General features: G+C 42.7%; 1 protein-coding gene across 1 annotated transcript in view; it reads left to right on the top strand.

Moving 5' to 3' along the window:
- The window catches only part of faf1 (Fas (TNFRSF6) associated factor 1), a 58,205-nt gene that overhangs the window by 8,692 nt on the left and 24,266 nt on the right, over window positions 1–25,247 (top strand). The window contains exons 7-12 of the mRNA XM_079157877.1: window positions 7,406–7,511; window positions 12,631–12,717; window positions 20,575–20,670; window positions 20,805–20,931; window positions 21,036–21,099; window positions 21,214–21,295. Of these exons, the coding sequence (XP_079014003.1) occupies window positions 7,406–7,511; window positions 12,631–12,717; window positions 20,575–20,670; window positions 20,805–20,931; window positions 21,036–21,099; window positions 21,214–21,295 (562 nt within the window). The remainder of the gene's footprint in view (window positions 1–7,405; window positions 7,512–12,630; window positions 12,718–20,574; window positions 20,671–20,804; window positions 20,932–21,035; window positions 21,100–21,213; window positions 21,296–25,247) is intronic.

The following is a 25,247-nucleotide window of genomic DNA, read 5'->3' as shown; positions in this document are numbered from 1 at the left end:
TCTACCTACGCAATCTCTGTTGTGTAAATAACAATTTTCCCTCCCGTCTTTGTTTCTTTCAGCCTGAAATTGTTGCTTGGTTAAGGTTGTTTCCCATCGAACTCTTCGTGGACTGTGTTTATGATATTCACACCTTTTTTTTTTTTTTTAAAACACGCTAGTGTTACTTTAGTGTTGGTACCCAGTGACGAGAGAGATTTGTTTACAAAGCTTCATTAAGCCAGTGTTCTCCGTGTTCATTTCAGTGGATCCGTGGCAGTATAAGCAACCTTTACTTCTGAAATGTCAGGCCACTCAGTGTAAAGCCAAAGCGGTAATACAATCACAGGTGGCAGCCCAACATGTGATTGTCCTTTCATCAGTTTAAGGTTAACATCATCCAAAGAAGTCATATCTCTCCCGTCATTTCACCTGCGTATTATAGGGAGTCCAAGAACTTCTCATTTTTAATTTGAGGATAAGAGCGTGTGGACAGCACAACAAAAAAAAACAACAACTTTGGAATGATAAAATAAGATTATGGCAAAAATACAGGCAAACTCAATAATATTTTGATAAGAGTATATACGGTTCCATAAGAGACGGTTCAGAAGAGCAACCGCCCCCAACAATTCTGGACATAAATAACGGTGAAACGGTGAAAACAAAATAAGAGGTAGTGCTTTAAAAATTGAAGACAGACTTTGCAGATTTATTTTAAGAAAAACATACTTCACCCTGACTTTGATGATGTATTTTTATTTGACGTTGGAGGTGGTCATGGGCCCAAATACATTTCTTAATGGAAACGGTACTAAAGAAGACTTTATAAGGTCTGTAGTCGAAGCAAAACTGAAGAAGGCATCCAAAATAAAAGGTATTACATATGAACCTTTCAAATCTCATCATCTTTTAGAGGTCCTCTTGTATCTTTCCAAGACATAATTTGAAGATGGTCACATTTTGTCAGCATGGCCCATTAATAAAAAATAAAAGAAACAAGCCTGTATCGATCGTGTATATTCAATATCAACTATTATTAGAGCGAGAAATGACAAATTCAAATCCACTTTCTCATGTTTTGTTGACTTTCAAAAGACTTTTGACTGGATTTAAAGAGATTTGCTCGCCTTTAAATTCATGGAAGCGGGGGTGAATGGTAGATTTTCTAAAGCAATCCAGCCCTTGTGTAGTCGCCCGGTTGCTTGTGTTGAGATCAATGATATGATTACTGACTGGTTCAATACATCTTTTGGAGAAAAACAAGGTCATACCCTCTCCTCTCCAACTCTTTTCTCGTCTGTGAATGATTTATCTCTACACATTACGGACGCTAATAGGCATTAAATAGGGTATTTTATAATACACGGATGATATCAGTTTACTGGCTGAGTCTGACCTGCACAAATCAAATAGTTTAGGCTCAGTCCCTTTAGAATATGTTGCATATAAATACTCAATGTCCCTTGATGGATTGATGACTTTTGAGGTTGGTAAAGGGTCCTTTCTTGACTCTGCTTGGAGGGCTCTCGGAGCTTTAGTTGCACAGTTTAGAGCTGGTACGTTATTCCTGGCCATTGATTACATTTTGATAAAACATTTAAGGCCACCTTCTGATGCACCATTCTGTGATTGCCAGTTTTACTGTATCTCTTGGAATTAAGGAAACGGCACATTATCAAAATGTATAATCAGATAGGCTCATAATAAGGAATGTTTCAAAGGGACATTTATTTCTATTAGAGTTGTTTATAATCTCACTTACGACGGCCCTTGTTTGTTTGTTGACGCTGGATTCTAAAATTGAAATTGTACTGTAACACTCCCCACATTTCCTCGTGTTAGCAGCCAAGCAAGCATCCACATGTCACCAGAACACTTGTAAAAGAAGTCATTTGGCAGTTTGCCGCATTGCCTGCTAGTTAGGCTAAGTGGTAGTTATATTGTGTTGGCAGCTAATGGCCCTCATCTCCCCAGTCTTCCCTCCCTCGCCTCCCTCTCCTCGTCTTCTCACTCCCCCACTTACTGCTGTGTCTAGCAGCGCCGTTGCCATTTTTCCAAGTGTTATCGATATCATTTTGGGTGTCAGGAGCTCATTATTCTGTGTCAGCTATTTTGGTGGAGGACAGTTGGGGCTGAATGGAGTGGGTGGGCTCCTGTGTGTGCACGTGTGTGTGCACATGCATTTGTGTATGAATGTGTGTGTGTGTGTGTATGGTGACCATGCTGTCATACTGGGAGAGGATAGGTGACAGATCACAGAGTAAGGGTGGGGGGGTGCAGTCCCCTGTAGCGGGACTAGACAAGCTGTTAGCTTGCAGTAAAAATAAACTGTGGTCACACCGTAAATCCACATGTAGTGCAATTTGTGTGCAGTGTGTGCACATTTGTTGCAGTAGACTGAGCTCAGTGCCAGTAAAGGCTTCAGGATAAAGTTTGCAGTGAGGGAAGCACACATTAGCATCATCGTACCCAACTCAAGGTACTAGTGTGTCACTATCTACCTCTGCAAGATTATTGAAAACTAAATTGTTTAGGAATCAAATTATTGTGCTTTACATTACAAGCCCAATTATTAATCACAGATGTATAACTCTTCCTAATAAACAATGTTATTTCATTGTACTTTAATACGTTTTCCCACTCTCAGTCATGCTCAAAGTCTCTATCTATTGTCTCATTATAAAGTGTTGCAGGAATTAATAATAAAACCCGGAATTGAGTTTGCAATCTCGAAGTCGATGGTTTTTTAAAAATAGTTTTTTGGTGAGATGCATGAAACAAGGTCTGTGGTTAACACAATCTAAAGAGATTTTTACGTACCAACAAGTGGCCAAATAAGTCTCCAAAACACCACGCGGACTAGTCTGCCTTTACAGCCTCCATGTGTAGACTTGTGCTCATGCGACCGTGGTGTAGTTCATTATACAGCGTTCCTACGCAGTATGGAATTAGATATTATATAATTTCCAGGTAATAAGTATGTAAAGAAGAAAAGAGGGTATAGAACAATATTTGTGTTTCCAGACTATTGCCTCGGTTCTGTTTTCCAAAACAGAATTGATACAAGCAGAGTGTTTTTATGTGTTATTAAGTTTAGGCTCTCATTTGAAATTTAGGAAGGGGGCACAACACACACTGAAATACAGCCGGCCTGCATGAAAAAACTGAATTCAGCAGAAACCATAAGAAAGGTTCTTTGTATGGGTTGCAGTGTAAGAGACAGCAATGCACGGCTTGATTATGACTTGATAATTGTGCATAATCTGTGAACAGGTGATACAGAACCTCATTAGTTCTCCTGTGGTTTAGAATCTAGGAGTGAAATGCAATTCTGTGTTATGCAACCAGGATGAATATTTAAAAGCCTAAGAAAATATAGATTTATTGTTATTATTACTCTTAGTAAAAACAATGTTGTGCCTACAAATGCTCTTGTCCAAGAACTTGAACAATATTATTATTGTAGTCAGGTTTAAAAAAAAAACTACCACTGTCTCCCATATAACTTTATTTGCTAGTTTGTAGTTGCAGTTATCTACCCAAATTTAATTTCACAATGTTTATTTGCTTCAAATTGTTGCTGAGTAAAAAAATGCAAATGTCCCATAAATGGTAATATCTCTGGCAATTACTTTGTAGAGCTTGGCTCATGCAGCACACACACACCTAAACCAAGCTGACTGATTAAATAGTGCTCCACTGTCATTATGATCCCGCTGAGTAAACTCCTCTTAGTTGTCTTGTTTGATTAGAAATAAATCTTGAGGCTTTGGGAGATTTCCCTCTGAGCACCAATCCGTCTCAGGTAGTTATTTAGTCAGCGATGTGATGTGAAGTTAGTCCTGCAGTGTCAAATCCCGGTCCCAAGAAGGTTTTTTCTCTGTGGCCGTGTTGATGACTGCCTGTGAATACAGGAGGGTGCTGAGGAGGACCTAATCTCTTGCATAAATGATGACGGCCTGATGAATATTTCAATGGAGCCTGTTTCCTTCCTCGTTTATTCTCCGCTCTGCTCTCGGGAAGCGTGTTTGCCAAGGAAAGGTTATTCTAATTTGAACTCTCAAAGAATTTTGAAATTGCAAAAATGATTCATTAGGTTTTGTGTGTTTTATTGCGGCTTCCTGGCCCCCTCCCCCTCCTCACCCCCCATCTCTCCCTCTGTGTGTCAGCTATCCTGTAGCAGATTCACAGATGCTTTCGGTAAGATAGCTAGCTAGCTAGCTAGCTAGCTAGTTAGCTAGAGCAACCCTGATGGGAAGTGTCTATCAGTGAGCATGCTGATTAACGTTGGAGCAAGATGGCAGACCGAAACAGAGCAGAACCTGAATGGTTTCGCATCCTTCTGCTTTGTTGTGGATGCAAAATATGGAGGAGGTAAGACGACCCTGTGTGTACTTCATGACCTCCTCTGTACCAATTAGAGGGAACAACTCACCTGGTCAGTGTGTTTGTGTGTCTCTAATCAGATGAAACACACGCATGATGGCAGTGAGTGTGTCAGGGGTCGGAGAGAGAGAGAGAGAGAGAGAGAGAGAGAGAGAGAGAGAGAGAGAGAGAGAGAGAGGAGAGAGAGAGAGAGAGAGAGAGAGAGAGAGAGAGAGAGAGAGAGAGAGAGAGAGAGAGAGAGAGAGAGAGAGAGAGAGAGAGAGAGAGAGAGAGAGAGAGAGAGAGAGAGAGAGAGAGAGAGAGAGTGTGTGAGTGTGAGTGTGTGTAGGGGTATTTGTGTTTTGCAGACACATGCCACAATTTTTGTGTGTGTGTGTGTGTGTTCCTCTGTGTCTGGCAGTGCTAGTTTAATAAGGTCTAGAGTCTGCTCTGTGCCATGGGGACTCACAGCTTAGGCGCTGGGCTTACCTCAGAATGAAACCAATCTGTTTAGCCTGCTCTTCTCCCCTGCAAAACGCTCCATTTTCTCTGTCCATAAAGTTAAATGACATTTTCCTCCCGGCACCCTTATGCCATGTCAAGTACCTCCAGAGATGTTGCAGGCCGACCTGGATGTCACAAGTGTGTGTGTTGAGTGAGAAAGAGACCTCTGAAGGCGGAAGCAAACACCGAGACGTCCACATTTCAACCCCGCTACCGCTCGAAGGGCCCGCTTCTTTCAGATGACAGCTGCTTTGAGAACATCCGTGGTGGTAGCAGGCGAGACAAAGGGGATATTGGACTTGAAACATGGGTGCTTTGTTTATATTAACCTGCAAGCCTCTTCAGACAGATGGCACATTTCTCCCCTCTGAATGCATTTGATATTTTGAGTAATTATATTTGTACTATGGAGCACAACGAGTGATCTGATTTTTCAAAGTAAATCTGGAACAGAACTCCACCCACACACTCACCAAATGGCTCGTCGGTCTGCCATGAATGACTGCTAAGATGCTCCTTCTTTGCTTGGAAGGACAGAGTAACACTTCCACTCAGTTTACCCTCTATCTCTGTCTATTTAGGAGTCTAGCTGCCTGCCAGCAGTAGCTCGGGACTGTGTCCAAACATAATCATGATATTAGCTAGATCCTTATTTATGTGTCCCTACCCCTTCCATTTTTCTCACTCTCCCTCCCTCACACACGCATGCACACACATCTCTCTCATCCTTCTGCTCAGCCCTATTACATATGCATCCATCCTTCCCACTCCACACATTTCCAATCTTCCCCAGTTAGCTACAACAAACATTACATTTACATATTGATTTCGTAGTTTTAGTCAATGTAAATATGCTGTCATTACAGTAAATTTGAGCTTCTGTTAACATAAGCTCGTCCAGATCTGTGCAGATTAAGGGTGTGATTGCATAATTAATGTGTGCGCTACATATTAATTCCCCCATCCCTCTCTTTCTCTCAACTCTTCCTCCTCTCCTTGGGTTCTGAGCCCTGATTAAGTGCCTGCTTCGGCCCTTAAGCCTCCCATTGATATTCAGCCGCACAGACCCAGCGTTTGCTCAAAACGCTACTTAACCTCACAGCTTATTGTAAATGAAGCTTCCAAAAGTTGATTCCCCCCACCTCCTCCTCTCTACGTGAAGCACACAAAGTGTCTGCGTTTGCATCGTTCACAGCGTCTCCGTCACAGCTGTAAGCTGCTGAGCGAGCTGCGGTGCCAGTCCAGAAAGTCTGACCCCTCGGGGCCTCTTGAACAGATTGCGTCTTCACTGCCAGGTCTCTGCTCACAATGAAATCAGCATATGACAATCACTGTGAGAGTGTGAACATCTCAGACCAGTGCTTACCTGTCAACAGCATTTATTTTCCCACCAGTGAATGTCGTTTATGCTTTGAGGGGGAAAATATAATTGTTGCGGTTTTTAACACATTATTACAATTGAATAGTTTGATTTATGGATCGATCCTTTAGGTGTCAGAGTATTCATGTAGCTGGACGTGAGATAAAATGTTTTATTAGTTTTTATTAATACTCCTGTAAGTTTCCCTCCACTTTGTCAGTGTTATTATTATTTTACGTCCATATTATAATGCTATGAATTTCAATCAGAATTGAGGAATGTTTCAGCATAAAACTGATGCAGATAGAGATAGTAGCTTAGTTTAAGAACGTTACATATTCATTAATCCTAGAAACATCTTTACGGGTCTGATAAGCTTACATTAGCCTGTAATTGAAATGAACTGATATGCCTTTTAATTTATATGACTATAATCACTATACAGTCATGTTTCAGAAACTAGTCAGGCAGTGAAGTACAGCAGTTATCCAGCAGCATCTGATAAAGAGGTTTGTCTTGATGCACAGTAATAGCTTTTCATTTCATCATTTGCTTCTTTGGCTTGAGAATGAAAACAGTTGCTGGTCCCTTACATTTATAATTGTCTACATTGAAACCAGAAATCTCAGTACCTGGAGCAGCAGTTGTTGAGTTGTTGGTGTTGGTCAACAACCTCACGACACTCTGCTGTGTGGTCACTTTGGGCCGCTGTAAGTGCCTTTTTAAGGCATCTTTTGTTTGTAGTTGGGAAGGTGCTGAAGGCCCTCCTGGGTTTATTTCATACTAGCTGCCAGGTTTATTAGCAATAAGGCAGATTGATGGACTCCATGCTGTTAATGTGCAGGTGGTCATAGCTGTGGTAGCCTGCTGTGCTGAGCGAAGCACCGGCCAGGCTTGTTAAGACACAACCAGCGAAGTGGGCGACTCGCCCCCAGAGGAGGCTCCCACCTCCCTGTGGGCCAGCAGGTTACCACTAGTTGACACGTTCCAGCTTGCCCTTCATGTGACTGAGTGGCTCTTAGTGGTAATGTTGTTGTTTTTTGTGCTCTCATTTTTATGCCTGGCCTTTTTTTTTTTTTTTCCATATTCCTTTTCTGCATCAAATTCGATTCTTTCTTTTTTTTTTTTTTTAATCTCCTTCTGTGTTCGCCCCTATTTCTTACTGTTTTCTTTTTTTTTCTTCTCCTCATTTAGTGATCTCCAAGAGTCGTTAAACCAGAACTTCCTGTTGGTCATCAGCCACCGCGAGGCCCAGAGGGACTACAGTCTCAACTTTCCCGGCACCAGAACCATACAGGAGGTACGACGCCAGCATGCACGCAGACACAGACCCTGCTGGACACCAGCGAGTCACTTTATACGCCCCAGACACTCAAAAGCTCTCAGTAACTCACCCACAGACTCTCACACACATGCATAATATTATTGTACCTGAGTCTAGTTTCCCATAACGCCGCTTTCATTCCATTTGCCAAACATTGCTAGTCTATCTCAGCCATCGATTCATTATTCATCACAAATGATCACATTTCCGAGCACATAATTACTCTCACAGCTGCAGTCTGGTACAACCCCCTCTTTTTCTTCTCCCCGCTCCCCCCCTACACTGCATCTTTCTCCCTGTCTCTCAGCAGTCGGGGAGGCGGTTATAATACTCAACATTGTTTGATCTGGGCATGCGGGAGCAATGGAAGGAGACAGAGTACCTTTCATTTTCCTCATCTGAAACTAAACAGTAGATCCGGCAGCCTATGAAATATTTATAGTAACTCATACTGGACCCAGTGTGAAGGCAGTACACCTCGTTGTCCATCGGTTATTACTATCGCAGCTGCAAATGGATTTGAAGAGCATGGAAAATATATCTGTGTGCTTGCCTATGTAGATGAGTAAGTGTGTGCGTGTCTGTGTCAATGTTTGGCCCCTAGCGAGTTCAGATCAGCACTCCCCTGCAGATGCACACAGACACACAGACACAGACACACACACACACACACACACACACATTACTGCCCTGTACTAACCCTCCTAGGAAGACCTGAGCAGGCATTTGTTATTCACTGTGGGTAGCTTGCTGCCACAGGTGAGGGGAAATAAGCTCCCCAAAGAATGATCAGGTAAGATAGAGAAATCTCTCTATTGATTTTACCTCACATGTTAAGTAATCATTATTTGCACAAAAAGTTATATGGGGTAGGGAATGTCAGTCGGTAGCTGTTTTCATTCATGTGGCAGCTTTACGTCATTTTTTTTATGTTGTGTGTTTTCATTTTGGTTTTCTCTTTATTGTCTCTTTATTTTACAAGCCGCTAATTATTTACTTTCAAGCTGCAATGAAAGGTGTTTCTCCCGAGTTTTTTTTTTTTTTTTTTGCTCACTGCAACCAATGAAGCTCGGGCCTGGCTCCTCGGTGCGGGTGAAGATTACACTAATAATAATCAGGCTACTTGCAGGGCTTGTAATGGTGCTAATTGAACAGATTAGTGCAACCAACATATGAACTGGATGAGGCCGCTTGCCTCCCTGGTTTCCTCCCTCTCCTCCTTCGCTCTTTCCCTTTTCTCCTCCCTCCGTCATCTCTCTCCTTCTCTTCTCACCCTCTTCTCAGGCAGATGGTTTTGATGAGCACCCACTGTGAACCTTAAGTGTTTCTGCTGGGATTACAAACACTGGGGAGGGGTCCCTGCGGTGTGGGAGGGGGGAACCATGGACACAGAAAGGAGGCAAAGGACTGTTGGCTTGGTGGGGGTGCTGTTAGAGGCCATAGGGGATGGAGAAGGGACAATGTGGGCTTAAACAGGCCTCCATGTCGTGGTCTTTTCCTTACGCATGCTTGTCTTTAGGCATCTCAAGGCCCCCTGCAGTGAAAATGAGGCCCAGAACTTTAACCTGCATAGATCTGGACTCTGTTTGCCCCATGTTGACCATGCTCTTTATATATTTACTCTTTAGCCAGGGAACGGGCGTCTTTCCTTCTTGTAATACCGCAATGTCCACGTGCTAATAAATAATATGTCATTAAACCATGTGTGCACACTATGTAGGGACTGATTTCAAAAGGTTCAGTGGCCAGTGTGGAGAGCTACAGGTGCAAAGGCAGTTAGATAGTAGTTGTGGATGACCTCAGTGAAGTTGCTTTGGAGAGGTTTGTGGTGCTCATAATAAAGACGAGGAGGTAGTTTGCGTTCGTTTTTTTAAAGATAAAAACAATCATAAGAGACACAAACAAGAGTGAGAGTGTATTTCAGTCATCATAAGAAGAATGCAACAAAGAAGTAACACCATATTCAGCCAGCCTGACTCCCCTTTCTGCTCATACTGTGTCCACTCGCAGACACATATAGACTCCACCACAGAGCACCTTTCTCTCCCCATTCTTCCTTTTGTCTTAGCTGAAGACTAGCCGATGGTCCCTGCTTGTGCATATCAATAGGGATAGACTCCTATCTTCTTGTTTGTCTTTGCCAAAGGCTCTTGCTTTGCCTTGTGGCTCTCAGGGAATGGCCCTTGCCCCTCCCTTTCTATTCCTTCTTTCTCCATCTCTCTCTCTCTCTCTCTCTCTCTCTCTCTCTCTCTCTCTCTCTCTCTCTCTCCCAGTGTCCCTTCTCTACCTTCTTTTTTTTTTTTTCTTCTCTATCTCTCTGGAGCGCAGGGCTGTGTAGACTCTGATTGGCATTACCAGACAAGGGTGTGGGGGTAAGTTGCTGGCTAGCTTCTGAGCTAAGCTGGAGAGCAAATGTTTGCCAGGGAAGTAGAGGGTAGAATAGGGATGGCTGCTGGTTTCGAGTTGTCCGTGACCAGACCAGTTGTCCTGGGGATTTCCCTCCTCTACTGCCCCCCGGGGCTGGGCCTGGGCCCCCATCTCTGCTCCGCAGCTGGGCGACATATAGGAACCAAATGCAGACGGGGCTACTGAGCTGAGAAAAGGAAGGTTGGATCGAAAAAAGAATGAAAGAAAGGCATCTGGTGCCTAGGGGAGACGAAGAAAGAGAGCGAGAGAGAGCTTGTGACTGTTTAACGGAAACCTTTCCTTCTCTTTGATTTGCTTCCAGCCAGGGATTACAGGCAATTGGCATTTACAATGATTGGATCATTAATTTTGCCTTGAGGCATATTGCCCAGCAGCTCAGCGCCACAGCCAGTCTAATGTTGTGTACAACTTGCTCATACACCCCTGCTTCATCTCTACATGAACACACAAATCAGCAGCGCTGTGTTTATCAGTACGACTTTGATTTAAATCCTGTTCTGCTCTGTTAAAGACATTTCCTTTACATTTTAGCTCCTGTATTTCCAAATCAGGTTGATGGAGACTTTTCTTCATTGGTGCCATGTTCTGCTTCACACAGCCCAGTGTCATATACTGGCATTCCAGCATCACTCCTTTCTTTTAGGTCAAACACATGGGAATAGTAAGTCACATTTGCTGTGTAAAATTAGCTACTCGGAGTCAGATGGAAATATAATTGTCTGAATTTGTTGCAGTCTTAACTTCTCAGTGAGATGTCTGTTTCGGCAGACAGGGGGCAGCATTAGACAGTATTGCTCCTTGTGTGCTGGCTGCTGTGGCCAGCACAGGCAACGATTTGTAACTGAGGGCTGCTCTCAAAACTTCAGCTACCTGGAGAAGGCATTGTGTCTCCCTGTTGTTCCGTTGCCACGGTCCAAAGGACTTTTGTTGTCTTTGATATGGTTGCATCTGGATTTCATAATAGCGCCGTACTTTTCAAATGGTCAGAGAAGACCTGCGTGAGTGCCTGCAGATTGTGGTGGTGGTGTAGATTCAGGTGGGCCAGCCTGGTGTGTAGCTCTGTTGTCTTTCTGTGTTGAGATCAGGTTGTCCTCTGCCAGGTGCCTTCCACTGTCTGTCTCCCCTCCTCCTCCTCCTCCTCCTCCTCCACCTCTCACCTTCATTCTCTCTGTGGTGGGTGTTAGTTTGTTGTTTCTCTGATGCTGCTTTAACCTCTGACTGCAGCCTCTTCATTACTAGTGTTTATGCCTCTCCTTTCCTCCCTCTTCCCCTCTATTCATCGGCTGGCCAGCCGGTCAGTCAAATCCCTGTAGTCCGGCTGGTCAAACATAGATATTACACTCTGTAATAACACTGGCCACCCGCTCTGACCCCAGTCTGCTATCCTGGCCAAAGCTTCTCTTCATAAGGATGGGCCCCGAGCAGTGTGGTGTGGGATTTACGAGAGAAAGACAAAGGATGGACTGTGCCACTCAATTATTATTGTTCTTTTATTTGTTTCTTAGCTTGTTTGTACTGCAGATTGCTTTGCCATGCCAGGTCCAGCACACATACAATATAATTTCTTTGAGAGATGTATGCCATCAAAAGAACATTTACTGTTGCCTTGATAAAGGGATGAAATCCGATTTAAATGTAGTAATTTCTTCAAGCAGCCCATAGTGTATTAGTGCTTTTAGACCCCCACACAAGTGCATATACAGATGCAAAGTGGTAATATTAGAGTATTGAGGTGAAAGTCTGCCCCCGCAGTCTTCTGAGCTCAGTGTTGTGCAGCTGCTTTCCTGCTTTGCCTGACATTGGCTTTGACTTTGTGTTTGTAGCGTATTTAAGTTTCCACCTCTATGACCAGCAGCCTTGCATATGCCCAAGGATCCATCTCTCTGCAGTGCTTTTTACAAAGACAGGATTTGACCCGTGTGTAGAGGGATCTTTGCTCCACAATTGACAGTTTTCTCAGCATCAGTGTCCAGCCCCGCAGGCCCGAAGGGCAGAATTCTGCTGAACAAATGCACCAGAATCCACGGCCGCCAGCGCTCAGACGCCGACAGGGCTTTGATCACCTTCGGCTGGCGCACATCAGGCTGGCGTCGGGGCTTTAAACCAACAACCCACTGGACGGTGTGATGCGGCGCTCGGTGGGACAGGCGCTGCTGGCTGCTAACTGTTTAAAAGCACGGAATGTTATTAAGTGATGCAGATACAGCGTCTGCGCATGAATGGGAAAAGAGAAATACTGTTCATTTCAGAGCGTGGGGCTGTTGTTGCTGGGCATTAGCTGTGGCATCTAAGGAATGCTGATAACACTGGCTGTTTTTTTTTTGTTTTTTTCCTCCTCTCTCTTTTTGACTCATCTCTTTCTTCATTCTCTGCCTCCATCCTACTTTTTTCGTCTTGCTGCTGAATAGAGGATACTTTGATGTACCCTTGTCTATAATTTATAATATATGTTTACCGTTAAATTAGAGTGGAAATAATTTCCACCTCCCCAGTTTTAATATTACTTAATAACGAGAGCATGGTAAAGAGTAAATATAAAAATCCTTAGTGGACATTAATAGCTGTTTGTAATGTTTTTGTATTTTATCTTTTTGCATCATTAGCATTGTGGGTTTTTTTGTGCTTTGAATATACATTATTAATTGTATCTTCCCTTTGTGTTTTGCAGGTGAAGAGGAACATTTCTGACTTGACCAACATCCCAGTCCGACATCAACAGTGGGACGGGTGGCCCGCGTCAGCGTCTGATGACTCTGTAAGAAGCACAGGCACACAAAAACACATCCAAAATGTAACGATTGTTACTCAGACTTACTTTGACAGATCGATACGAAATCTCCATGTTGCCCTCACTGACTCTTCGACCCAAAGACGGCTTTCTCAACTATATTAAAGCCCATGGTTGACAGATGATTGATTTACATTATTTTGATAGTAATAGTGGAAACTGTTCCACGCTCCGTATGCAATAACGAAACCATCTGTCAGAAGCATGAGAGTAAGATGTTGAAGCTAATTAAGACGTCAAAGACGGTTCCCGTCCTGTGTTCTCTATATGTGGACATTAAAGCTCACATCATTGAGTCCCACTGACCTCTGCTGTCCCAGGGTCGCTCTTCCCAGCCATTCACCCTGCTCACAGTCAAGCTGATCAGAAGCAGCCCTCATACAGAACCTTGAGGAACCTCTGACCCCTTTTGTCTCACCCCTTCTTTGACAGCCTATGTGTTCCCATGCTAATTGTATGGCATGGTTTATCATGCTACATTGAGGAGCTGTTGTGCACACATTCTTGTGTTAACCCCTAGCTAACGTTTTCCTTTTAGATCTATATGATTATTGGAGTGTTATCATATGTGTCGTATGCCAGAACTGGCTCTACTGTAGCAACCTAACTACAGATGTTCGATTCATTTCTGGTAGTGCACTTGAACGATAACGGCAGCTGTTTTTTTAAGCTTTTAAGATTAACAGTAAAAGCAAATACATTACACGGCGACTGTGACTAAAAGGGCAAAGGACAAAAATGTTATGGATCCTTTCACTACAGGAAATTGTTTGCTTTATTTCATTCTGTTACAGCTAAGAGCAGGATAGCCGGTAACCACCAAACAAACCGCTGTGATGCAGATTTATTGTTGTTGGCATCATCTTTGTAGACATCCAGCGATGTGATCAGTAAGCCTGGGATTGCAACAGAAGTACACATTTTGGTTCAAATCTGAAAGCACATTGTGGTCATGTGGCGCAATGACTGACCTCAGAGCTGCGTTTATGTTTTATGGCACCAAATGACTGTACCACAACATGCAGCTTGTGCTTTATGAATTTCCTGTTCACAGTGAGGAAGAGAGCTAGCAGCAGTAGCTTTAACTACGAATTTGTGATGTGAAAATGGACAGGAATGGGAACAATTCTTGTTTTCGCTGAAACATGTTTTCAGCGATTAATTACTTTTTGGAATAAAAAAGTTTTTTCCCTTACCTGAATACCTTTTGGACTTATTTCTATCCTATTCTTTAGGATGGGGATTAATGGAAACATTATTACATCAATAACATAATTTGCAACTGTGAGGAATTAGTATTTGAATAGTTAGATACATGAATTGAATAAAAATAAAATAAATATTTCCACTAACTGTGAGGAATCACTATTTAAAAAAAACTATTGTTTTGCCAAGGAAAAACATGTTTTTGGATATTCATTAAATAAATATTGTTCATTTTTAAGTGGAATTAAAGCATTTGTGTGTATTTAATTTTGAAAAAATATGTGACCCAATCATTAAAACCAGCAATGCACGCAAGATTGTGAATTTCATCCCTGTGTAAGCCCTACCAATCTCAATGTAATCTTCAAATAAGTCGGGATAAAGTAGAATAATTCTATTTTTTACCTTTGGTATTTTTGTGATCTGGGATCTTGTTATCAGTGAACCTCTGCTCGGGCCCCTAGGTAGCCGTGGATATGATTGCCAGGGATCATGAATAGATTGCAGCTCATTGTGGCATCACAGGCCCGGTTGGCACCTGGCTAACACACATCTGCAGCGTCTGTTTCTTGGACGTGGAGATATTAAAAAGCACAGAGAAAGAAGTGCAATAATGGCCTCTGCTCTAGCCACAGCCCTCTTATTGAAACCTCAGAAGGTATTAACGGAGAAAGCCCAGGGCTTGGCTGGGCGGGTAGGGAGCCAGTGTTAGTGTCTAGCTCATTAGCCCAGTCTCATCTCCCGGGGTTTAGGCCAATAAATATGGCAGCCAGAGGCCCCAGATTACGTTTAGCGCTTCACATTAGCCCACTTTCAGCAGAATCGATTACTACTTAACTATGCTTTACCTTTTAAGTCCGTGAAACAACTGTCCCTGCTTACATTTACGTTTTTGTGTGTGCATATTTGCATTTGTGTGTTTGCTAATGTGCCTGTTTTAGTAGACGCACTGCGTCTTTGGCTGGGTGTCAAACCTCAATACCTTTTAGAAACCAACTAAACTGTGTCTGTAGCATCAACATTTGAAAAGGTCAGGTGAAAATAGCCATTGAATGTTTTCCTTTCCTTACTGCAGTTTTTATATTGTACAGTATTTTATTAAGTAAAGTTCATGATCGCAAGCATTGGTGCCGTGTTTAAGAATTTGCTGACTTTAGGTTTCAATATTTATTTATTTATTTTTTGCAGACAATTTGTGTTTTAGAGACTTTTAGATTAAAAGTATATCAAAACATTGTTCTAAAATGATACCCAGTGCTAAATGTGACAAGATAAGATAAGATAATCCTTTATTAGTCCCGCAGTGGGGAAATTCACAGGATCACAGCAGCAAAGTGGACAGTGCACACAAGATACGGAGTAAAAATACCAGTGTAGTTGCCTCTAGCATGGATGCTGTAGCAGTTGAGTTTTCAGTTGATTTCTGCAGTTGCTGCATTAAATAGTCATAAGTGAAGAGAAGCAGGCACAGGAAGCATAAACATGTTCTTTATTATAATTCATCTGATTGATCAACTTGTCCAGAGTATCTCTTTCTCAGTTCTTGTGTACTAAGTAAGAGATATTTGAGTGGTGTCATTGTTTGTTTTGAATGTATTGTTGAAGCGTAAGAAATTCACACCTTTCAGGGAAACTAGTGGTGTGTTACGTCACCCTCCCTGATACCGTCCACTCAATGTGTTTCATTGTTTATTGTGCTCTGAATCATTATGGAGGGATGAAATTGGATCTGGATGGATAATGCTCAGGTAGCGCTGGACAACAGATCAGTTCATTCAGTGCACTGTGTTATTGTATGTCGTGTTAGACCACGGAAGTTGAACGTCAAAGGAAGTGGCACAAAGTGTTGTTGAAGCAGTAGCAACGTGAGTGACGCTCATTACTAGCAGGCAGATTGTGTTGACCTATAAGTCACATCCTGGTTTAATATATTTGTATATAAACAACACATCAACATTAACTGCAGCGATACTTTTGATTTGCTTCATCAACTCCTACATTGTAACCCTGAAAAGTGGCTGCTAATGTGAAAACCTTCCTCCCGTTGAGCTATCATCAATCATTGTTCCAATTTCAGGTGTGACAAAGCCAAAGCACACCTGACACATTGACCGGCCTCAGTCAGCAAGTTCCATTTTTCTTGAATTGACTTTTTAGGTTGCCATGATTCCACTGTTCCTCATAGATTCATTACAAGACAGTTTGTAGTATTTGCCATAGTAACCAAGTAGAGGATCACACTGTCAGTCTCTTTTGTGTGTGTTTGTTTGAGCATTTCTTTTAATTGTCATCGGGTTTACTGCATCACAACAGTGTTGACAGTACTAGAAAAGCCCTCCGTTAGAAGAAAAACTAAAAAAAACGTTGCTGTATTTCAAACTTTATGGAATTAATTTGACTCCAAGTAGATTAAAACAAACACATTATTTGCGAATACCATGATCGAGCTCAAATATCCTCACGATTCTCGTGGCTTTCGCAAAGTTGTTCTGAAAATGACGACGACAGAGGTTTTGGCAACAGTCGATGTTGAGAGGCCAACAGGACGTTGACTTCCTGTGTAGTTTGAAATGCGTTGATTGAGCCTCTTCCCCTGCTTCCTCCGTCTCCTTCTCTTCTTCTATTTCTTCGCCAAAACAATATAGCTCGGAGAGTTTCCAGACGGGCCTCCTCTCATTGGAGCTGTTTTGATTGGCAGTCTTTCCTCCACTCCTGTTGGAGTGATTGACAGCCAGTGGGACATCCTTATTACATCCCCTCATCTCTTCAACCTCCACCACCACCCACCCTTCCTTCCAGCCAGTAATTGCTGACATTTATGCAGTGTTTCATGGTGTTTGCTAATGTATTAATGCTGCGGAGCCTCGGCGGTACCTGGCCTTGTAGGCCAGCACCTCCCTCCATTTCCCAGCTGGCATTAATGGAATCCTCCTCTACCTGATAGGGGCCTATTAAACTGGGGATTTATTGAGGGGGGGCCTCATGGTTTCCATAGCAACTGGGCTCAGCAGTAAGCTCAGGCAGAGCCCCCCCCTCCCTCCCTCCCTCCCTCCCTTGTGCGATTGGCTGCCTTCAGGTGACATTCACCACCAAGTTAGTCTGTCAGTCTTATTGTCTATATCTTCTAACTGTTCGTGTGCGTTCAGTGAAGCTCACGTTTCCCAGAAAATCATTTATTTATGCCTACCTTAGCCTCTGGCTCTGTATTTGCATTTGTCTGCGTGTGGACATACATTACGCACACTGAGGCATATCTTCAGCTCGCTCAATGGAGCCCGGAACAAGGAAACCAATGGGTGTTAAGGGTGAGGCACACCTGGCCTGTCTTCTTTTTTTCTTGGCTATCAATGTTCTTGTATTATTTTTCCCCTCATGTTCTCAGTACTTCCTCCTCTGTCCGTCTCCTTTGCCTTTACTGCCTCCTCTCCCTCACTTTTGTTGCTGTTCTTCCCTCGGCCCATCAAAGAGAAAGTCGGGTAAGGTGGTACTGTGGTTGTGGTCGCCGTCAGTGCAGCTGTCAGTAGTAATTATCTCACACTCACAGCCAGACACCTAATCCAAACACTGCCTACACTAGAAAAGAAAAAAAAAATGAAACACAGAGAGAATGAAGGGAGAGAAAGAAGGGAAGAAAGGGTTGGAAGGGAAGAGGGAAAGGAGGGAGGGGGTAAGGGAGAGAAAATTCTTTCCCTGTATCGGCCCCTGAATGCTTAGAGCCTCAGTGCAAGTGTTAATTAAAAGAATCCAAAAAAGAGGAGCCCGTTCCTTTGTGTGGAGATGTGGGAGAGGGTCATTTGGGGGGGTTAACCTCATCCCCCCAACCCCCGTGCCCTGCGGCGCTTCAGCCTTGTTTCCACGTTTTACCACTGAGCCGCCAAGCTGCACTTGTGTACCTCAACATCAGGAGAAGCCATGGGGTCAAAGCGAGGAAGAGGATTGAGAGGCACTCAACTCATTTTTTTTTCCCTTTTCACCTCCCCTCCTTGCATCCATGTCAGCCCAAACCCTCCAGGCTGTCTTTGACGGGGGAAGTGATCAACTTTATTTATACACTTATTAGGCCCTCAGACGAAAGCCTCTCATTGTGAGTAGTGGGGGTAAAGGGTTTACGGGGATCCTCTCGGCAGCCGCTGTTAAGATTCTCACGTTTGATTGCCACTCGATTGGAGAACGGGCAGAATAGACTTGGGGCCATGCCTTCACATCCTTAAGGCCCGTATATCTTTGTCCAGCTCAATACCTACAACTCTCTCTCTCAGTGCAAATTCAACCCTCAGGCCTGAGACCTATCATGTCTCAAATAGCCATAGCTTCTCTTTAAGTCGGCGTCGTTTTTTTTTTTGTTCAACAAAATAATTGTTGAGTTACTTTACTTTTACTGTTGGGGTAATGATGTTTTTGTTCCATTACTTTGTGAAGTTCTCTGGAAAAATATGAATAACACGGTGATCTAATAAACGGGACCGGGCTACTAAATTAGTTAGAGTTAAGTTACATGAGCAAAGACGGGGCAATTCAGTTAAGTGTTCTTCGTAGGTGTTCCAGGGATACTCAGCTGTCCTCGCTGTGTCAAGAGTACACTCGCTACTAATTGGTAATACACAAGAAATACAATCTTCTACTCTCTGTGTACACCTTTTGTTAATCTTTCTGGGCTGACTGACTATGTGAAGCCTCATAGGAACGGTTTTAATTCACTGAGAAACGACATGTTTTTCATATTTGTTATGAATTTCACTGTTGGCTTTTCCCTTTAGCAGTGATGTCATTCTTTGTTTGTGTAGTTTCAACATTGCATGGCAGTCCAGCCACTGCTTTTTTTGAGCACTTTTCTTTGCTTAAGACAACATGGTGGCGGAACACTCATCAGGATATTATTCATTCTCGAACTGTCAGGGGAGAGACTGTGTTTCTCATTTCTTCTCCTTGGTTACTGAGCTGCTGGGAATTACCGACACAGTGGTTAATATTATAATCCGTATATCCCTAGTTCACTTTTTTATGGCTGCAACAAATTGTAAAATGGTTCTTCCTCTCCTTGGGATTAGGGAAGGGTTCATTATCTTAGTTCAGAAAAAAAAAATCTTAATGTAAACAATTAATATGATTTAAAAAACAATGTGTATGAACAACCACATCATAAGGGCCAAAGAACATGGACGCAACCCGGGGGAGGGCATTATTAAGAACACCCTCCGTCATTTTATATGTCATTTTATATCGCACAATAACAATCTAAATCGTGATAGTGAAGTATATATATTTTTTAAATAGTTTAAGAAACCGTTTATGGATACAAAAATCTGACCGGGATGTCTGTTTATAATTAAACCAGTGAACACTTGACAAATCAAGGGGCTTCGTCAATATGACTGAGAGTTATGAAGGGCATAGATTCTGTGATATAAGTGTTGCCTCCTTGTCACGCATGTAGCTCAGCCACAACTGTCCAAATGTCTTTTGTGCAAATATTTTGGTCTCTTGGCTACGGCTAACTTACTCTCTAACATTCAAAAAGATAACATAGTGTGCAAAGATGGAAAATAATCGACTGGGTGGCACTTTGTCAAATATGTTTGTTCTTATCAGTGCCAGGTACACAGCAGTAGTCACTAGTAAGTCCATGTTGCTGACAAGGTCCAGTGGTTACACTGTTCTCTCCTGCTATAGAAGCTGAGGCCAGCATGAGGAACTGCTCTATTTTAAAGAGAGACGGACTGAGAGAGAGAGAGAGAGACACTCCCTGCGGTCTTGTGTAGCCCTTTTCAGACTCAATTGGCGTTGCATGTAATCGTCTCCTGATTCAACCATGTCCAGCTGCTCTTTGTGTGTCTTAGCACCCGACAATGGAGCAGATCACAGGACCTCTGCAGGGGACGAGCAGCTTCTCTGCCTCTTATCACACCCAGCCCTGTTGTGTTGAAGATCACTCTCCCAGAAAAGTATTTGCATCTGGGCTTTCTGCTCCAAACAATTAGTACGTCAGTGAATATATTGTTGCATTATTGTGACAAGTTTCACCACATTCATTCTATTAGTCACGGTTCGATTGTTACCTGTCCTCCTCCTCAGTGGCCACTTGTTTGAAGTTGTATTTTGGTTCCACGTCGTTAAATGATGGGAGTTACTCTTAAAAACGGGCACACAACTTTTTACGAGCGAGTATCTTTAGTTTTTTGCACTTTGTCCTGCAACAGCCTTGCCTGTATTGTTGATGTCCCCTGGGGTCTTATCCAGGAATAACCAGCTGTAATGAGTCCCTGCTGAACGCTGACATTTACCGTCCTGGCTTTGGATTTGGGAGCTCATTAGTCAGGTGTTCTCTTCCTACAAACCACCATCGCACTAACCGCTACTGCAGGTGTGCAGAAACCTCATCAAGCATCTCCCCTTATTAGGAAGATCTCATGATATTTGAGATGGTAGTACTGTGATGTACAACTTGAGAGTCAGTTGTGAGTTTATTTTTTGCTTTTCTGTTTTTGGTAAGGAGTAGAAATGACCATCACTCACTCCCCCTGATGAACACACAGCACTCAACTCAACTTGTAATCACATCTGGTCTAAGATCGGGCCTTGCTTTGTTAATCACTCTTTCATTATGTTCCCTCTCTTCAGATGACGCTAGCTGTCTCTGGCATCAGCTATCCTTGCCATCACCTCAGTGTTTGCCGAAGGTCCTCACCAGCCAATTCCCAGGAACCCACAGAAGAGGTACAAACACACACTCTTTCCTGTGGATTGCTTTCTCCTCTTGGCACAACGCATAAAACGTGGTATCAAAATGCTTCCGTCTATCACTTCTGTGGAAATGAGTCCATAAATTCACAAATTGTTTGTGTTTACAGTGTGCAGATGTCCATATGGTCAGCGACAGCGAGGGGGATGATTTTGAGGATGCATCAGAGTTTGGAGTGGACGATTCAGAGATGTTTGGAATGGGTTCTTCTACCGCCTGTCGGAAATCACCTATGAGTAAGTACAGTGGAGCAGCTTGATTTCAGCTCCAGGTTTTGTATTAAATGCCAGCGACGTGCATCTCAAAGCTTGACCATAAAATCATTTTTGTCCCCTCACAGTGCCAGAGAATAGTGAGAACGAAGCTGATGCCTTACAGCACTTTACTGCCGAATTTTCTTCAAGGTGAGCTAAGTGTCAGGTGCTTCTCCTTTTTGATTAGAAGGAATTTGAATTCAAAGAAGGCTGGCATGTAACAATGTGTTTGTGTATGGTTTGTCTGTTCTGCGTGTCCTCTAGGTATGGAGAGACCCACCCAATGTTCTTCGTTGGGACTTTGGAGGCGGCGTCTCAAGAGGCCTTCTATGGCAAAGCCAGAGATGTAAGTAAGCTGATTGTTTGGTGCCTCATAGGAGGGTTTTTTTATCTATCAAAAAACTATAATGGTTAACAGAATTCTATTGTTCTTCTCCGATTTAATATTTCAAACTCTTTTTATTTTTACTTTGTAAGATACGAGGCACTGATGTTACAGATGTTGGCTTGTCCTTTTAGCGCTGATGTCATCCCTTCTTGGTGTAGACCGCCCCTGCTTTATTTTTATATTTTTTTAAAGTGTTAAGACAACACAGAGGAGGACTGAGCAGGGTATTATTCATTCATTCATCTGTCAAGGGAGATCCTACATCACTGAGCTGGTGGGAATTTAAGACACAGTGGCCAGTGTTATGACCAATTTCAGTATATGCCTAGTCTGCAGTCCAGGTTTCAGTAAATTGTAGATGAATCTTTCTTAGTGTGTAGAGTATATTAGTTATGCTAGGTAAACACACAAACAATGTAAAGATGGAATATGATGGAGAATGGGGTCCGTTGTCAGGGACGTTGGTTCTTATCAGCACTCACCGGTCAGTCTATGTTGCTGACGAGGTCTGGTGGTGGTTACACCAGAAACATACTGCAGTGCAGTGGTCAGTCAAACACATTAATAACAATAATACCCTGTTGCATTGTAGCGATGTGCTACCTGGATTGTTAAACATTGAGATGGAGGGGAAAAATGTATTCAACTTTTTGATCTGGAAATATTGCATTGTGGTAAACGTTTAGCCAGGATGAAACTCTTTTGGTCATATTCGGCGCAATGCCAATTAGTGGTATTTCTAAAAGAGGTAATGAGTCATTGATTGCATGACTCACAGAACTCATAGAGCGAGTGAAAGAGTCTGAAAAGAAATGATATCAGCGTATGCCAACCACAAACTGAACGGAAAAAGAGGAACAAGACAAATTTAACCAACAGGCATATCATTGACATTAACTTCAAAACTGCTACTTTTCATGCAGCCTTAAATTACCTTCATTTGCCGTGTGTTGGCATTAATACTGTATTTTTAATTACTGTTATTTGTCTACCCCCTGTGTCATGCTGTGTGGGGAAGGCATTATAGCCACATTGATATCATTTCGTCAAAACTTTCACCCTGACAGCTGAGGCTTTATTTTTAGCTGTCCACTTTCCCCGCTTGTTTTTTTGGCTTTTGTCCTTTTAAGGATGCTTGTATCAACTGACAGCTTGTGTGGATTACAGCCTTATTAGACTGTGAGGACACAGCAAGATGTTAGGGGGGGTTCAGATCACCAGGCACACGGAGAGGGAGGGAGGGTGGAATAGATGATAGCCGGGGCCACAAAACGGAGAACGTGGTCTGAAGGGAGAGGATGGTACCAACGGTGAAAGTCAGAGGAACAAAGAGAGGAATAAAGACATGAGAGATTGCAGGATACGGGTAGGTGATGGAGAGTGTGAAACACACAGAGAAATAAAAAGCCTAAAGAGAAGCTTGGCTTCCTGCCTGCTTCCCAGCTGATCTCCTCTCCTAAGCCAGCACAATATGGCCGATGTCTCCCCGGTGCTCACACACTCTGTAAAGTACCACTGTGCTCTACACAGCGCATGGGGCGAAATAGTATTCATTTTCACTGTATTTTGTTTTATTCTGGGTGAGCTTGACTTAGTCTGCCAACTGTGCTGTGGTTAGAATGGCTTTAGGAAAGCTGGATATGTGCAAAGAATTTAGCATGAAAACAGAAGCTATTTGATCTGTTCTGTGTTTGTCCTGTTTTGTCACAAGCGTCCTAGACAACAGGCCAAAACATGCTGCTTTTGACGGTTTCATTACACAGTAGCATATGTGCGCGACTACACCGCCCTTTCTTCCATCTACCCAGCCGTCCCATCCTTTGCTCTTCGCTTCCATTTGAAAAGGAATCTAGTTTTTTTGTGTCCTCCATCGAAGGGGGAAAAAAAGCCTTCTTCATTAAGGGGATATTGGAATGGGGCAGATTTGACTGAAGGGGGACTGTTCAGTGGGTTTATAAACAGAGGAATCAGTCTCACTCTCTCAAAGCCTGGGAGAGGCTAATCACTAAGCAAAACACTACATTTGATGAAGTGTTTCTGAAGGTGTGTGTTGGGGGACTGTTGAGATAGACTCAATCCATCCTTAATGAAAATGCTTTGGGCTGCAGAGCTGAGCTGAGCTGAGCTGAACCCTCTTGGGGATCAGTGGTTAGTCAGAGCGCACAGAGAGATGGGCCACCCATCACTAACCAAGATCCGCACTAAATCCCCATCAACGCAGTGGTTAATCACTCTAACCCCGCTCCGCTCCGCTCTCCTGTCTGCCACACACAAAGACATCAAAATTCATAGCCTCGCCGGAGAGGGGAGTTCATGGATTTATCACCACCGAGTATCGGCTTAAAAACCCAGCAATAGCCTTGCATAGTCAAGAGGAGAGAGCGCTGGTAAATCAGAGTGGCACAGAGGTGCACGTATATCTATCAGATCTAGGACTGTAAATCCCAAGCTCAGTCGTGGTTTATTGTTTGCACCTGAAATGATTACTCTCAACGCATAAATAGATGGATTATGGGTTAAATCAATGTAGAGTGTGCTGGAAACTAAAGTATTAATATATACTGTCTGCGGTTAGTTTAGTCACAGTTCGGTTCAGAAATCGGTGCCGTTTCTGTCATAACAGCGTAATGTGTTTTCAGCAGGGTGTGGAGAGCCGCCTGTGTGGTTGGTCATCGATCTGAATGTGTTTTCCCGCTGTGTGTTCAGGGTCATTAGATCAGTCATTTGAGCTATTCATTTTGAAGTGTTTGCTTTTCCAGACGGCCATCTGTAGGACAATCACTATCTGGACTTCTCCGTCCTTCCGTCCCTCCATACCTTTCTGTTTATGTCTGTATCTCACTCACTGGTCTCCTCTGAACCCGGCTAAACGTGTAGTACCTGTGATTGAAAGCCTCTTTTTGATGCGATACAAATATCCACAGTAGACGGGCCTTTTGATTGAACCATAAGCTCTCGGTAAGGAAAAACGTGAGCACTATAGTTCCCACGAAGAGGCTTCCAATATAATAATAATTTGAAAGTGTATGACACGTACAGTGTAGTATGGAGAGCGATATGAGACAAGCTATCATCTGGGGTTTTAGTTATATTAATATTAGCTTTACCTTAAACTCAGCGTGCTCTCCACAGCTGGCACACAGCTAGAATGACAGTGGGGGGGGGGGATTAGTTTGGTTGCATTGTGTGTTGTTTTTTTTTGCAATAAGTAGTATTGTGCTATAGGAGCTGTTTCTTTCGCTTGACGCTCAAATAAAAAGCCAAAAGTAAATAACGTGGATGATTTCAGACGCAGCCTATAATACAGCAAGCCTACATGTAAAAATGCTAATCTTAATTTAGCATCAGAAGGCCCTGTTGTTTAGTTTGCATCATTTGATCAGCAGTGGACAGAAAGGATATTTTGGGAAGTGTTGTAGAAAGATGAATCTATTATTCCTTTGTGGCTGTGGAGAATACCTGATTATGATTGGTTCTAGGGGAGTGTCATCACAGTTCAAAGTTAATACTGAAAGGTTATGACTTCTCCTAATTGTTTAAAATCATTTCTAAATATAATTCACTATAATACAACTACTTTAACTGTTTAACTATAATTAACTTTATTCTAATGTGGAACAATTTAGGGCAGGGACTTTCCCAAAATGTTGTTATTACTAATCATATATACATTGATGTCTGGCAGGTGAGCATGTCTGTGTTATAATTGAGTCTGAACAGTGCAGTTAACAGTGTAGGTGGCCTCTATGTCCTGCTGTCTTTGTAAAGTTAATGTATGGATAATCATGGATTATCCATTAAAACATATCGGAGCGTCATTCTAACGTGTGTGTGTGTGTTATCTGTTTAAGTTGCTATTTTAATTCACACTCAAAGTGTTAGAACTCTGGATGTTATTAATGATTTTAGC

Source organism: Pholis gunnellus (genome assembly GCF_910591455.1).
Source record: "Pholis gunnellus genome assembly, chromosome: 4".
NCBI lineage: Eukaryota > Metazoa > Chordata > Actinopteri > Perciformes > Pholidae > Pholis > Pholis gunnellus.
Note: the sequence above shows the minus strand (reverse complement) of the source record. Positions and strands in the feature narration are given on the sequence as shown.